This window comes from Rutilus rutilus (assembly GCF_951802725.1).
Source record: "Rutilus rutilus genome assembly, chromosome: 13".
NCBI lineage: Eukaryota > Metazoa > Chordata > Actinopteri > Cypriniformes > Leuciscidae > Rutilus > Rutilus rutilus.
The window spans coordinates 28,719,157-28,733,476 of NC_140218.1; the positions used below are offsets into that span (position 1 = coordinate 28,719,157).

At 39.4% G+C, this 14,320-nt stretch overlaps 2 protein-coding genes across 3 annotated transcripts in view; both read left to right on the forward strand.

Moving 5' to 3' along the window:
- The window catches only part of LOC311302854 (uncharacterized protein), a 48,120-nt gene extending 42,561 nt beyond the window's left edge, over positions 1-5,559 (forward strand). The window contains exon 7 of the mRNA XM_084428960.1: positions 4,297-5,559. Coding sequence (XP_084285086.1) covers positions 4,297-4,743 — 447 coding nt within the window. The 3' untranslated portion in view covers positions 4,744-5,559. The remainder of the gene's footprint in view (positions 1-4,296) is intronic.
- Positions 5,560-11,445: 5,886 nt separating this feature from the next.
- slc2a4rg (SLC2A4 regulator) overlaps positions 11,446-14,320 on the forward strand; it is a 67,971-nt gene continuing 65,096 nt past the window's right edge. For both annotated transcript variants that reach the window (XM_084427209.1, XM_084427210.1), the window contains exons 1-2: positions 11,446-11,831; positions 13,435-13,646. In XM_084427209.1, coding sequence (XP_084283335.1) covers positions 11,658-11,831; positions 13,435-13,646 — 386 coding nt within the window. In that variant the 5' untranslated portion in view covers positions 11,446-11,657. The remainder of the gene's footprint in view (positions 11,832-13,434; positions 13,647-14,320) is intronic.

Sequence of the window (14,320 nt, forward strand, 5' to 3'; positions counted from 1 at the left end):
AAATATACAAATCAGCTAATCATTACTATAACCAAACTCCTGTTGAAAAGTTTGGTGTCAGTATGATTTTATGATTATTATGAACCCAGACAGCAACATAGTGTCGGTCCAGATTCGGATGTGGAATCCACATGTACCAGATGTGGCCCGGATCTGGGCCGACACTATGTTGCTGTCTGGGAATACTTTTATTCAAAAACATTTATAATGTTACAAAATATTTCTACTTCAAATAAATGCTTTTAAAAAATATTCTATTCATCAAAGAAGCCTGAATAAATGTCCCAGTTTCCACAAAAATATTAAACTGTTTTTATCATTGATAATAATGTTTGTGGATCATCAAATCAGCATATCAGAATGATTTCTGAAGGATCATGTGACACTGAAGACTGGAGTAATGATGCTAAAAATTCAGCTTTGATCACAGGAATAAATTACTTTTTAATAGATATTCAAATAGAAAACAGTTCTTTTGAATTATAATAATATTTCAGAATATTAGTGATTTTACTGTATTTTTTAAAAAAAATTATCAAATAAATGCAGCCTTGGTGAGAAGAGACTTCTTTTAAAAAATATTACCAACCCCTAACTTATGAACAATAGTGTATCTCAAAGTAGTTTTGTTTTTTGCTATTTTTTGTAACTCCTTTGGCTCAGATAGAAGTGTTGACTGTTGTAACCGTTGAGCTGAATACACTTCTCCACGCTCTTCTCTTCTCATTCCTTCTCTTGTCCAGACACGCCCAGATTCATGTCACGAGGTGGGTGTGTGAGTGTGTGGGCGTGACGCGGCCCTCTTGACACATTTACTGAACAAATAACATCTGTGGACCTTTCTGAACATCATGATTTCAGATCAAAAATGACATACTGTACAACACTGTTTAAAATATTACTCTCTTTTTCCTTTTTTAAAAAACAAAACAAGAAAATTAGTACTTTTATTCAGCAAGGGCACATTAATTTGATTAAGAGTGACGGTAAAGACATTTATGATGGTACAAAAGATTTCTGTTTCAAATAAATGCTGTTCTTTACAACTTTCTATTCATCATAGAATCAAAGGATAAGTAATTATGCTGAGACTTTGTCGTCACAGGAATAAAATACATTTTAAAATATATTCAAATAGAAAACATTTATTGTAAATTGTAATACTATTTCACAGTATTACTCTGTTTTACTGTATTTTTGATTAAAATAAATGCAGCTTTGGTGAACATTAGAGACGTCAGGAATAAGCTCAGGAAATAACCACGCTTAACATAAGCAATACTGGACAGTGAAACAAAGGAAACTGAGGGCTTAAATACAAGGGAGAGTAATCAACTAAACAGAAATAGGTGCGTAAAATGAATTAACAACCAAGGAAAATAATAAAAGAAACACAGTTGCGGGTTGTAAAAACTGCATGTATAATTATTATATTATATTATATATCAACTTGGATGTTTAAGTAATTTCAACTTAAATTACATCGAACTGACTTTTAAACGATTCAACTTATTTTGATGAGTTAAAGAAATGTAAAAACATGTTGTCACAACTTATTGATCATATCATTTTTAACATTGTCTTTGACTTAAAAGATCAGTTTTAAACAGAAAAACATATTCAAAGTATTATGTTGATATTACTCCTGTGCTTACTTACTTCGAAATCTCCGAACTGTAGCGCCACTGTGCTTTTGTGTCAAGTGCAAACACACCGGTGAGAACGTGTGTACGCACACATACAAGACATACAACTGAGCTGCTTCAGAAGACTGCATTTGTAAGAAGAGAAAAAAGTGTGTGTTTGGGGAGGGGGGAGGGGGGGGGTGAAAATGCAAGGGAATGAAGCAATATGAAGGGGAAAGAAAGAGAGTGAGAGAGCAAGAGGAAGGAGAAAAAACCTCTCAAGGCTTTCTCAACAGCTGCAGAGAGTTTTGAAACCCCCGTCATTGTGATTTCCTCTCGCTCTGCAAAGCGCTGCACAGCACGGTAAACAATGCTCGACACGAAGGAGAAGAGATCAACGTGGCGCGCACACACACACACACACACCTGGGAGTCTCGAACAACATCGAACTCAGCGGTTTTCTTGAAATCGGCTGGTTCGGTCATGCCTGAGTTCAGACGCATGCAATGTAAAATACTGAACGCTGCAGTGTCGTTAGAGGTGTTAACATGACAAATACAGTTTGCATGCACAGCTCTATTCATGCCATAACATCTCCTCAGTCTTTACACACCAATGTCATAAAGGTCAAAATGTGAGTTGAGCTCTTGACTGGGATTTTATACACGCCATTGAGCTGGGAGTGCTAAATGCCATCTAGCAGAGAGAGGGCATGTGAGGTTACAAGTGCGTGCGCATGCACAGACACACACGCACACACTTGTAACGGACCACATGGACATCTTCCCACCCGTTTACCTCCTGTCTGGTTAGCGGTGTTAATGCCGTTTCGGTGGGCTGCTGTGGTGAAAGTTTAACAGGCTTATCTGCAGGTTAGGTAACACTTCTGCTCTCTGCAGCCAGATAAGAGCGTTTACACTGGCTCTGTCGATCACGGGCCAAAGTGGGTCATATTTCTGCTGTGTGCAAGCAGAGTCCTGTTACCACGCATGCCTCCGTCAAACGCTCACCGCTGTGGGCGTTTATGTACATATACTACATCTTCAGGCATATTAGAGGTTGTGTTAACTCTGTCCTGTTGTCTTTTACTTTGCTAAGCAATTGTCACTGTTACTATTGATCAAACTTTGAACAAACCCCTAAATCTGAGAATTAAACTTTGACGTGGGACTTGTCCTGCAGGATTTGTGCTACGCTCATGAATGAGACCTCAAATCGTGGACCCTGTTGAGGAGAGGTGCATGTGCTGGTAATATTCTGAGGCTACATGTGGCCCAAATCCGGGCCACATTTTGCTCACATGTGACTCAGATCTGTTTTCCTCATGACAGTGTGAACAGCTCAATCCACATGGAATCTGATCTTTTCCATTCTGATTTGTGCCACTTCCATATGCGGTACTAGATCCGATACAGGTCAGATTTTGCAATGCGACCGCAATCTGAATAGTAATCGGAAGTCACTCTAGATCAACATTCGTCTAATGGGAGTCACTTCAAAGATTTTACATACCCGACATTATCAAGAAAGGTAGACACAGTGATGGGTCAGAGCTCATAAGTATTACAGTGACAGCTCTAAATACAAGCAAATCATGAGGGCCCATTTCATAAATGTTTAAAAACTCAGCTCTCTTCTTTTGCATCCTCGTCTTTGTTTTTTATATTGCCTGTACATAAATTTGCTGGCTTCGGTTGCAGATCACACTATAAACAAACATGTAATCATTTATCATGTCCTCCGTGTTTATTTCCATATGACAGCATGCTGCGTGACGTCTTTTTTATTGTTCTTTAGCACATGCGGGTCAGGTCAGGACCATGATCTGTTCCAAGCGGCAACCTTCCTGTCTCTCTCTCTCTCTTGAATCCAACACGGAAGTGACTTAAACTGCAATTCATCGACTGGCCGCTAGAGACAGGCTCCAAAAGAGAGTCGTTCCCATAGACCCCCATGTTAATATGCCCAACTTTACCGCAGAATTTTTTTTTTTTTACAGCCTGGTGCAAAAAGTGGTTTTGGTCTATAGCTAATTTTGCCCTTCATGACAAATGAGAGGGGGGTGAATTTTTTTATAACTCATCCTTGTAAATAATATTAAGCCTTAAAGTTCTGCATAATTAAGGGCGTGGCCACTTGAGTGACAGGTGGATTACCGCTGATGTCACTACTAGTCGTTTGTCTGTTGTCTGTTAGCGTCACGTCACCTCAGCTAATCCCGCCTATTTGCCAATTTTCGGTTATCCAGGAGTGACGCGCTGCCAAGATGGCGACGGCCGGCTCCGCCCACTTTGGGCTTCAAAAATGCTCTTCAGAAACCTACGGGTGACGTCACAGACACTACGTCTATATTTTTTTACAGTCTATGATCTGTTCACACTGGAATCTGATATTGGCCACATTTAAAACAACAATGTGAACAGCTATACGGATCTGAGCAATAAATCGGAATTGAGCACTAAGGGTTGTAAGGGTCGTTGCAAATTTGTTCTGCGCTCTAAAATCGGCGTGTTTCATGTTTTTTGGTAAGTCCTTCAGCACTCTAACTGTAACTTGAGAATCTGCTCCACAGGACTGTTGTTGTTACGAAATCCACTTTGGCACAGCTGATCTTTTGCACACTCTTGAGTGTTTCTCATTCTGCGGTTCTCTCTCTCTCTCTGTCCTCAGATCTCTGACATGTACTCTACCGTTTGTAAGACCCTGAAGAGGAGACACCAGCAGGGTCAGAGCCAGGAGGAGAGCAGGCCGATGGCCTCTGCTGCGCCCCAGGAAGAGGACAGGGCTGCCGGAGCTACAGGGGAAGAGGTGTGGGGGAGGACCGGCCCCCAAGAGGAGCCCTGCTACGAACCTGTAGGCGAGAAGACGTGGCCCCGGGGCCCGGCGCTGGAGTCGGACCCGGCTTACGCCACCATCGATTCCCACCGGAAAAGGGAAAAGTTGGCCAGCAACACGCTGAAGCCCAAAAAGAAGCCCGCCCAGGGTCCGGGCAGAGCCATGACCTGCGAGAACTTTTACGAGACAATCGGCGATGTGAAGCAGGGAGCAAACGCAGCGAGCACCACCACTATCTTTACCTTTAACGACGGCATGGAAATGTACGTTACGGGGCTATAAAAAACAGCCTGACTTAAACCGTCAAATGAAACACCGACAGAGGGGGAAAGAACAAACTGCAGCCCTCTTGTTCTGACAAATGAAAAGATACACACAGCTTACAGCTGCCAAACACACACCAACCTACAGTACATGACCAGATGACCAATGTATATTTATTGGAGAGCAACACTCACGCAGACAAAAACAACACTGAATTGGCTGAACCAGGCCTGCAGATGGGCGGTTTTGAGCATGCTCACCAAATCCAGGGATCTAAACCAGTTTTTCCGCCATGCTACAGCAGTCTCTACACTGCAAAAAAAATGATTTTTCTCTTGTTTTTCAGTAAAATACCTAAACATTCTTAAATCATGAAACATTTATTTGAGAAGCAAAATGACATTAGATATAAAATCTTGTTTTCTGAAAAGAAAACCGTCAAAATTAAGTGACTTTATGCTTGAAACAACAAATGTCTGCCAGTGGGGTAAGAATAATAAAACTAGTTGTCCATCTGAATTAAGTTTATTTCTCTTAAATAAACTCATTCACTCTCTCACCCCCTTGTTCTAAGTATAATCTCACTTAGTTTAGTGAATTTTTAAGCCCAGATTTAGTAACAGCTTGCACCAGCCTAAACCCTCTTTTGTCAGGATTTATTAAAGACATTAGCTATGAAAAAGCGTGGGCAGTTATTTTTGCGGCTAATCTTTTTTGAAGTTTACCCTTTCAGATGCAAAATTTACGAGAGGAGAGTTTTTGAATGAACAATGTACTGTGATTTACTCAGAATTGCGCAAGTCATCTCTCTGGTATTTGCGCCATTTAATATCCAAAAAAGCATGTCTTAACCCATTTTGCGAGAGTTGCTGTAGAGGTAAAAGGGGGAAACATTTTTCTCCTCTCGGGCACAGGAACACAGGCAAACAGGAAAATCCAAGAACGGGTATGAAAATCAAAACCATAACACGGCGCACAAAAGAGAGCACCCAAAAAAGCAGTGTGACACATACTAGACTTCGCAACGAGTGACTGAATAAACAGGGCTTATAGAGGCAGAGTTAACAAGGGTAATGGGAAACAGGTGGCAGTAATCAGAACATAATGAGTCCGGGCAAAGGTTTATGGGAAATGTAGTTCATGATGGAATGGCAAAGGACTAGGGAATGTCCTCTGGTGGTAATCAGGAGCACTCCAGCTGGTGGATGTAACGGGTAGATTGCGCTGGTCATAATGGAAATTAGCTACTTTGTCTGTTTTCTTTAGTTTGCACATTGTCAGTAGATCATCTGCAGGAATTTCCACTCCCATTGGCGCTTTTATGGTATTCTGGTCTCACGCTAAAACTTACATTTGTTGTTTGGTGTGTTTCCCATTCAACGACATAACTCGCTGCTTAACTACCATAGTACATTGCATCATTGAAGAAATCAACTAGCTAGTCACTACTGTTTCCCGAAACCGTATTGTTGCAAATTTGTCCCAATTTTTTAAACCGTATTGTTGCAATGTACTATGGTAACCACTTCGGTTAATGATGTCACGCAGGTGGTGGAGTAATAACTTCTTTTAATGAATCCATTTGAGATCGAATTAATGCAAATATAATTTTTTTGCTATAAATTACGGACATGGCATCTGAGGACTAATTGAAATTTTTCCCAGTTATTTTGCTTTATGACAAACGAAAGAAAAGGTATAGATTGTACTGAATGTCAGCTTGCTTATTTTACGAGAACGAGAACTTTGCAATGCTATTTGCGAATGTTCGTTGGAACTATGGTTTCGGGAAACACATTGAGGGAAAAACGACTCGTTGAACAAAGCTGATAACGACAGAACTTGCGACCATAGTTGGCTAGCGATGCTTTCGGGAAACACCGATGTTTAGTAAATCTGGCCCATAATATCTTAAGTCATTTTGCTTCTCAAGAAAATGTTTCTTCTTTTGCACTGAAAAACAAGTAAAGAATAATGAGTAACAAAACCATTTTTTTGCAGTGTAATGGTAGTTTACTGCAGGGTTAAAATCAATATGACTGTATGACTTAGTGTAGCACAGGAGAGTTTGGATGTGATTAAATCAAATCAGGATGTACACACTGTCGCACTGCCGTGTGAGCTCTACCTGCAGATTAACACAGGGATCACATGAGACGTCAGCTTAACACCCCCCCTTCGCTCTGAAAACACACCTGACTGGTTCTCTCAGCTTGAGACTGCCGGCCACCACAGTGTTAGTTTAACTGAAACAGAATACCGAGTTAACTTCTCTTTTTTTCCCACCTTAAACATTATGTATGCGAAGTGACAGTTTAGGTGGTGTACATACAGTATGTGTGGTCATTTTTCAATACGCACGTAACTTACATTCAGGCTCAGGCGGAATCTGCAGATATTTTTGCACTGATCTTGGAGAAGAATCTGCACAATCGTGTTTAAAATGAGTTTAACAAAGCTAACTGAATGCATTACATACAACTATTATTACTTTACAATAAAATATATATATATATTTTTTTTTTTTTTTTACATACACCAGCGTTCAAAAGTTTGGGTTCTGTACGTTTTTTAATGGTTTTCAAAAAAGTCTCTTATGCTCAGCAAGCATTATTTGATCAAAATTACAGTAAAAACAGTAATACTGTTAAGTATTATAACACTTTACAATAACTCTTTTCTATTTTAATATATTTTATAATGTAATGTTTTCTATGATAACAGTGCTGACTTTTCAGCAGCCATTAATTTTTGTGGAAATATGTTTTTTTTAAATGGTTCTTTGATTAATGGAAAATTTAAAAGAACAGAATTTATTTAAAATAGAAATCTTTTGTAATGTCTTTACTATCATTAACTGTATTAATTTCTTTACTGACCCCAAACTTTTGAATGTTAGTGTATACAGTATATATATATAATTTAAAAAACTCCAAAATACTTGATATACAAACACTTTTGCAGAGCTTTCCGTGGAGTTTTGTGGGTGCAGATTCCGTGTGGGCCTTCTTAAAGTTCACTTTATGACTGTGCAAGTGCATTAGCTCTTCAATTTCTTTAGTTTTTTTGTTAATTTGTCTATAGCATGCCACTTCTGCTCAATATTTGGATGTCAGGTAGTTTTAGTGATATGCCACTCGTTTCTCACAAGATTTGATTTTTCTTTTCTTTTTCCAGTATTAACAGAATGGAAAGTAGAAAAAAAAAAAGAAGCAAAACAAGATTTTTTCGGGATGCCTCAGCCTAGCTAGTTAACATGTCATTTTCAATGGCCATTGTTAACATCGGAGTTTATGAGGCTTGTAGCGTCAGTGTGCTGGAACATTGCGGTGTGACAGAGGGCAATAAAGGCTTCTAGTTTGGCCGTGGCCGCTCTCTATCCACCGCTCTCAGGTCAGTGTGAGCCAGCACCGCTCCCCGGCTCGCTGGGCCTCCGACCGGCTTATCCGCCAGCAGCATTTCATGGAGACGGTGTCCAAGGAAAACACAGCACACGGCTTATGGTTGCTAGTAAATGTCTTTTGGAAGGACGTCTCATATTCTGGGCTGTCTGTGCGACTTGATCCTATTGTAAACAATGCCTTTCCCACATGCATTATCGGAGCTTGGATTAGGATCGGGGAAAATAATAGCACAATGGAGCAACCTCTGCAAGGGGAGAGCATTCGAGATGGTCCCCGAAGACATCCAAGGCCCATCAGCATGAAATAAAAAACAACTCGAATGCATGGTTGGTGATTTTACTACACTGCATATACAGATCATTAAAGTCTGTTGGAGGGCTACAGGAAAGGCCCAGAGGAAAGGGATTTTGGGATTCGAGAAGGCCAAATTATCAGCTCAGGGATGGATAGATAAGAGTTCATTAAGGATAAATAACCAAGATGCTGTCCTCATTCATGTCACACGCAACCTCTGGTGAGAAACGTTGGGTTTGTCATGTCCGTTTTAATATATACTCAGATGAAAGATTTTTATGGCACTCTATTTTCTTATAAAATTGTATTGGTTGACTCCACTTGTAGCAACATGTTCAAAAAGCTACTATCACTGCCATTCACGTGTGTTCCACTGTTCTGTTCAAGTAGGCTGCAACTATTTCCTTGCTTGCAATGCATGCTTCTGAAAACAAAAGCTCTCGTTTTTCTTTTCTTTATCCTCTCTGGTGCATCAAACATAATGTATAATTCATACCCGTGCCTCACACTATAAGACAGTGCCAAAAAAACTCACAAAAATATGGAATACCGGTCACCAAACGGGAAGAGGAGACACAACAGGCTATGGATCGTCTCAGGGAGCACATATATCTGGTCCAGGACTCGTCCAAAACAGTGGGGATCTGGTCTCACAGCCACTGTAGGCCCTCCCTGCTGTTATTAGCATGTGTCCTTGAGACCTGCCATTTTGAGGGAGGAAGTGTGCTCCACTTTATCTTTGGCTTGGCGGTTCCTCCCACTTCTGAATCTGTCCTTCTAGCACAGGGCTGGCTTTGTACAGTGGGGCGGATCGGTGCTTTTGATGCCGATGTTCTGAGAGAGTCTGCGAGAAGCGATCGTCCATCGTGTTTGTCGAAAACGAGGGTGTGATTTGTACAGATTGCTCAAGGGTTTACTGGTTTTTCAATCATGTTTGTTCTTTAAAGGGGCAGAGAAATGACAGGCCTGAAGTATGATATTTATTGGCAAGTGTGTAAATAAAATATCTATTAAAAATCCATCTGCTTGCGTTAAACAGATGACGTACGTCGACGTGATGCTTCTCGTTCAAAAATGGACATTCTACCATACCGAAACAGACCAAATCGCATGTATATAGAGCATACAGCAATGCAACATAACTATATTATGAAAAGAAAAGCTCTGGTGTTGATGTTTTAAAAAGCAATGAAAGGTTTCTACTTCTGCTGTTTAGGTTGTATGTTGTGAAGTGTGTACATAGTAACACCGCTTCCCCAGCATATGTCCTTGGCTTAACTGAGTTGATGTGTGGTCCACCCAAAGTGTAACACAGAGTATGGTGTATAAAAAAATATATCTGTTTAGTAATATTCTGTGCAAAAGATTGTAATGTTTTCTATAAAAAAAAATCATTCATATAAATATTTGTTTTTACTTTTTTAATAAAGTTGCACCTTATGACTGGTTGTGTGCCGACTATTCTACTGTATTAATAGCATGTGTGTTTATTATCTTTGGAGAATGAGCTTGAAGGCTTTTGTCGATGGGTTTATAAGGTGGGAGAACATATTCCACAGGTTTCACAGACAGCGTTTAAGGCCAGTCCCAGACTAAAATGCATGTTTGAGCTGTTTTAAAGTGATAGCTCACCCTAAAATGAAAATTCTGTCACAAACCCGTACGACTTTCGTTCATCTTCGGAACTCAAATGAAGATCTTTTTGATGAAATCCGAGTCATTTCTGTCCCTCCGTTGGCAGCTACGCAACTGAGACTTTGACACTTCAAAAAACTCATAAAGAGATCGTAAAACTAATTCATTCCACATGAATTGAGCGGTTTAGTCCAAATTTTCTGAAGAGACTCGATCGCTTTATATGATGAACAGATTGAATTTAGGCTTTTATTCGCATTTGAACATTGATCAGCGAACATAAACAGAAGCTCAACTGAACCTGCTTGACGCATGAGAAAAGTTGTAAGCAATTGAACTCAAGCAAGCGGAACGACAGTTAAACCAGTGAACAGATTAAGACATGTCCGATTAAGAAACACTTTATTAGGAGAAAATCTAAATAAAGTGAAAAAAATCCCCCTTTATTTTACTTTAAACACCTGCTTAAAGCATCAAAGTGGTAGTTGTGTAGCTGTCAGTGGAGGGACACTCTCAGAAAACTCTCTGATTTAATCAAAAAGATTTTAATAAGTTGAACAAAAGTCTTATGGGAATGACATGAGGGTGAGTAATGATGACAGAATTGTAATTTTTGGATGAACTATCCCTTTAACTGAAAGCAGCTTGCACTGACCTGAAATAAGTCACTGCCATTGTTTTGACATAAGGTCCACACCAGTAATGCGTTTTGAAAATGCTTGTTAAATATTGCACAAATACAGAAATTTATAGACGTAACAAAGGTTCACAAAATGTGCACCATCACATAAGACATATCAACATTTTGAGTGAGAACTGCACATAGGGTGGTGGTTTTGACGACAATGCTGAAAAAATGCTAGACTGGTTGGCTTGTATTAGCTGGTTTAATATGGTCTCCCAGTCTGAATCGGCTGAAAAGTGCCCAAAACCCCTCTAAACACAGCCTGATAGGCCAACTAAAACCAGCAAACCAGTTTAGACTGGTTTGAGGTGTGTGTGTGTGTATGTTTTTTAGCAGAGAAGATAGCTTTAAAAGTATTTCCCAGTCATGTTTGTATTGTTTTGCGTTAGAAGAGTGAATATTTTCATTATTTTTATCGCCGCAAATAGACATTCAAACTGAGAAACAATTCGTTTTTAAAAGTGCGTCAATTTTTACCGGGGCTTTTTTCCTCTTCCTCTCTGTCTGCACCGGCCGGCAAAACCATCGAGACACACCCCCTAAACCCTCGAAAAGATTCACTCCGACGTTTCCCGAACGACCAATCAGCTGCAGGTCTGCGATGGCCGCGTGCCTAAATAGAATGTTTATGTATGTCGGGAGCCAATCAGAATCAATGAGGGGAGTGGCCGAGCGAATCTCGCCTGGCTGCACGCGCAGGATAGAGTGGGCGTGGCGTCGGGCTCGGCGAGAGAGAAAAGCAAAACAATCATTTTTATCCACTTTTACCGGCTGCTTTAGGGTCCGTAGTGAAATACACTCTCGACAGGGAGTCGTAGTCCACACAATTCTGTTAAATGCATCTTATCCCGCTCAGCACTAAAGTCTACAGAAAGCTGGTGATCTTGTGAAGTCACATTTGATCCAGGTTGAAAATGACTACCAAACGGCTTCTCGAGCAGCCTCGAGCCAGCGACAGCACGAGCACGCGCGAGCCTGTCACCGGGAAAGCGCTGCATGAAGGTGCTTTCAGGAATTTTGGCAAGGAAATCTCTCCAAATGGACATTACTATACCTCAGCGAGAGAGATGCACTACATTCATAAGAAAGTAAGTGGTGCTTACTCAAGTTTTGCATACATTCACTTGTTTGACAGTTTGTTGCATTTATAAACAAGTCGAAACGACTGTCGGCAGTTATGATGTAGTTTTACGATGGCAGCTCTGCTTTTCGCTTTAAACTCAAGTTTGCATGGAAAAATTGCTTGTGAAGTAAATGCAATTTAATTTGATCGTTGCAGGTATACTGTCGTCGACGTTAAAATCGCGAGGCGTTAACTGTTTTTGCACGGTTTAAGATGGCGACTTAACTTGCATGTTCAAAGTTTAAACGAAAAAAAAAAAAAAAAAACAGGGGGTTGGGTTGGTACATTTAACTGATTCACCCCTCCCCCATAGTGTATCTAACGCGAGCTGAAGCCGGTGGAAGGGTTTGTTTTTACAGGAACACCGTTTGTTTTTTCCTCTCAACGTCGCATGGTGACTTTCTAGGATATTTACTGATCGAAAAAAGAAGTGTTTTTATATGCAACTTACATTGTATGCAACACAAGGAAAAGAAAGTTACTTTATTGTAGTCATGGTTTATGCATTGCTTATGGGGTTAGCCTATTGTATGAAGTAAGTTCCTTCGAACGTATGAGCGTTCACTTTAGAACGGCGTTTAATTTCGCTCTGTTCAGTGAAGTGTAGGAGTTCGAGACACGCCCCCTTCTATGATGACGCGTCATATAATGTTTCTGCTCTGATGAACGTGCACTTGACCGATATGAGCTGTGCAGGCAATGCAACTCTGCCTGTAATGCAACAAATTCACGAGTGCAGTGTTTTGTCACATTATTAACTGACAGGATGCTTCATAAATTCAGATTTAATCTTGGCCCTAGATTTTAGATAAAGCATATTCAGTATTGAAGGTTTGTTGCTTTTGGTCAATGTTTTTCAGCTTTGAGAATAAATAAACTTTTAGCATAGATCAGTGGCTCTCAACCTCTTTGACTCGACTTCCCGTTGTCCAACACAATATTCGAAGGCAATATTCATTTTTTTTATATATATATATATTTTTATGAACACAAACTGGTAGTATTAATAAGCTTTTGTGATTCCAAAGGTTTCAAGATCTGTATGTTTATCAATATCAATAAACTTGATTTTAGTTTACATATTGATTTTATGTTTTTTAAGCATATTAATTTAGATCAGAGCTAGATTATTTCGATTTCAATAATAGTAACGTATTAATTTAAATGCTTTTGAGTCATGTTGGAAGTCTTTTTTTTTCTTCTTTTTTTTAGGAAAATGGACCAAAATTATTGATGACTCATCTTGGACTGTCCAACTTTTTGGAATTGATATTTCTCCTGGAAAGAGAATGTCTCTTTTACCACCTGTTACTGACAATCAGCAATAGCAAATCATGATTAACTTTTGGCATTTAAAAAAAGGGACAATCCCTTCAACATTTCCCGTTCCAACTTTCTGTTTCAAGCGATTAGCACTTGTCTTTAACAACCCATCCTAAATAAATATAAGGAAAAATCATAATGCTATGCGACTAAAACCGAATTGAATTCCTGTCTCAGTCTCTTTGCACCCATGTGCTATCTGGTAAAGCAGAAGTATATCTCTCTTTTCTTCTTCTTCTTCTCAGTTTGCATGTGGCAGAGAAGAGGACGAACAGAGCTCAGGTGGGGTCCTTAAATACGGCTGTCCTGCTCATCACCTGATCCTGAGTGGCATCAGGCTACAAGACCAAACTCACATTGAGGCTCTGAGCCCAGTGAGAGGGCCAGGATGTCTCCCTCCATCTCCCGAAACACCACACCAGCACACGTCCTCCATCATCCCCGTCCCACATGAAAGGTCAGTTCTGATCCCATCACTTCAGAGAGCACTGTGCTGATTTGACACAGTTTGGTTGATGTAGTTATATTAATGTGTATATATATAGTATGAAATTCAATGTGTTTTGTATGCAAATACACTACTATACTGTAAAAAAAAAAAAAAAATCTGTGAAATTTACAGTAAAAAAAACAATGGCAGCTGTGGTTTCTAGAAATTTACCGTAAAAAATACGGTAGCAACATTTTAGGTTTGACAGACTTAACTTAAAATTTACAGTAATAAACCGTATTTCATTAACTGATATAATGTTAATTTACCGACCTATTGAAGTATTAATATCTGTTTTGTACCATTGTAATACACTGACAACTAACATGAGAGTCACATGATCAATCAAAGCAGTTCTTCCACAAGAAAGTTAATATTAATATATATAGAAGCTGCGCAGTGTCATTCACACAAACATTAAACTCCATCATGGTAACACACATGAAATTATAAAAATACAATAAACATTAATTTAACAACATTACATGTAACACAAAACCCTAATGTACATAACTGATTAGAAAAAAAACGAAGAAAACTATGACGAAACATAGTTTTTTCAACAAAAATACATCAATTGTGAAGTGCAGGTCGCGCAGGGAATTGTGGGAATGTAAATTTACGTTTTTTTTTCACTGTAA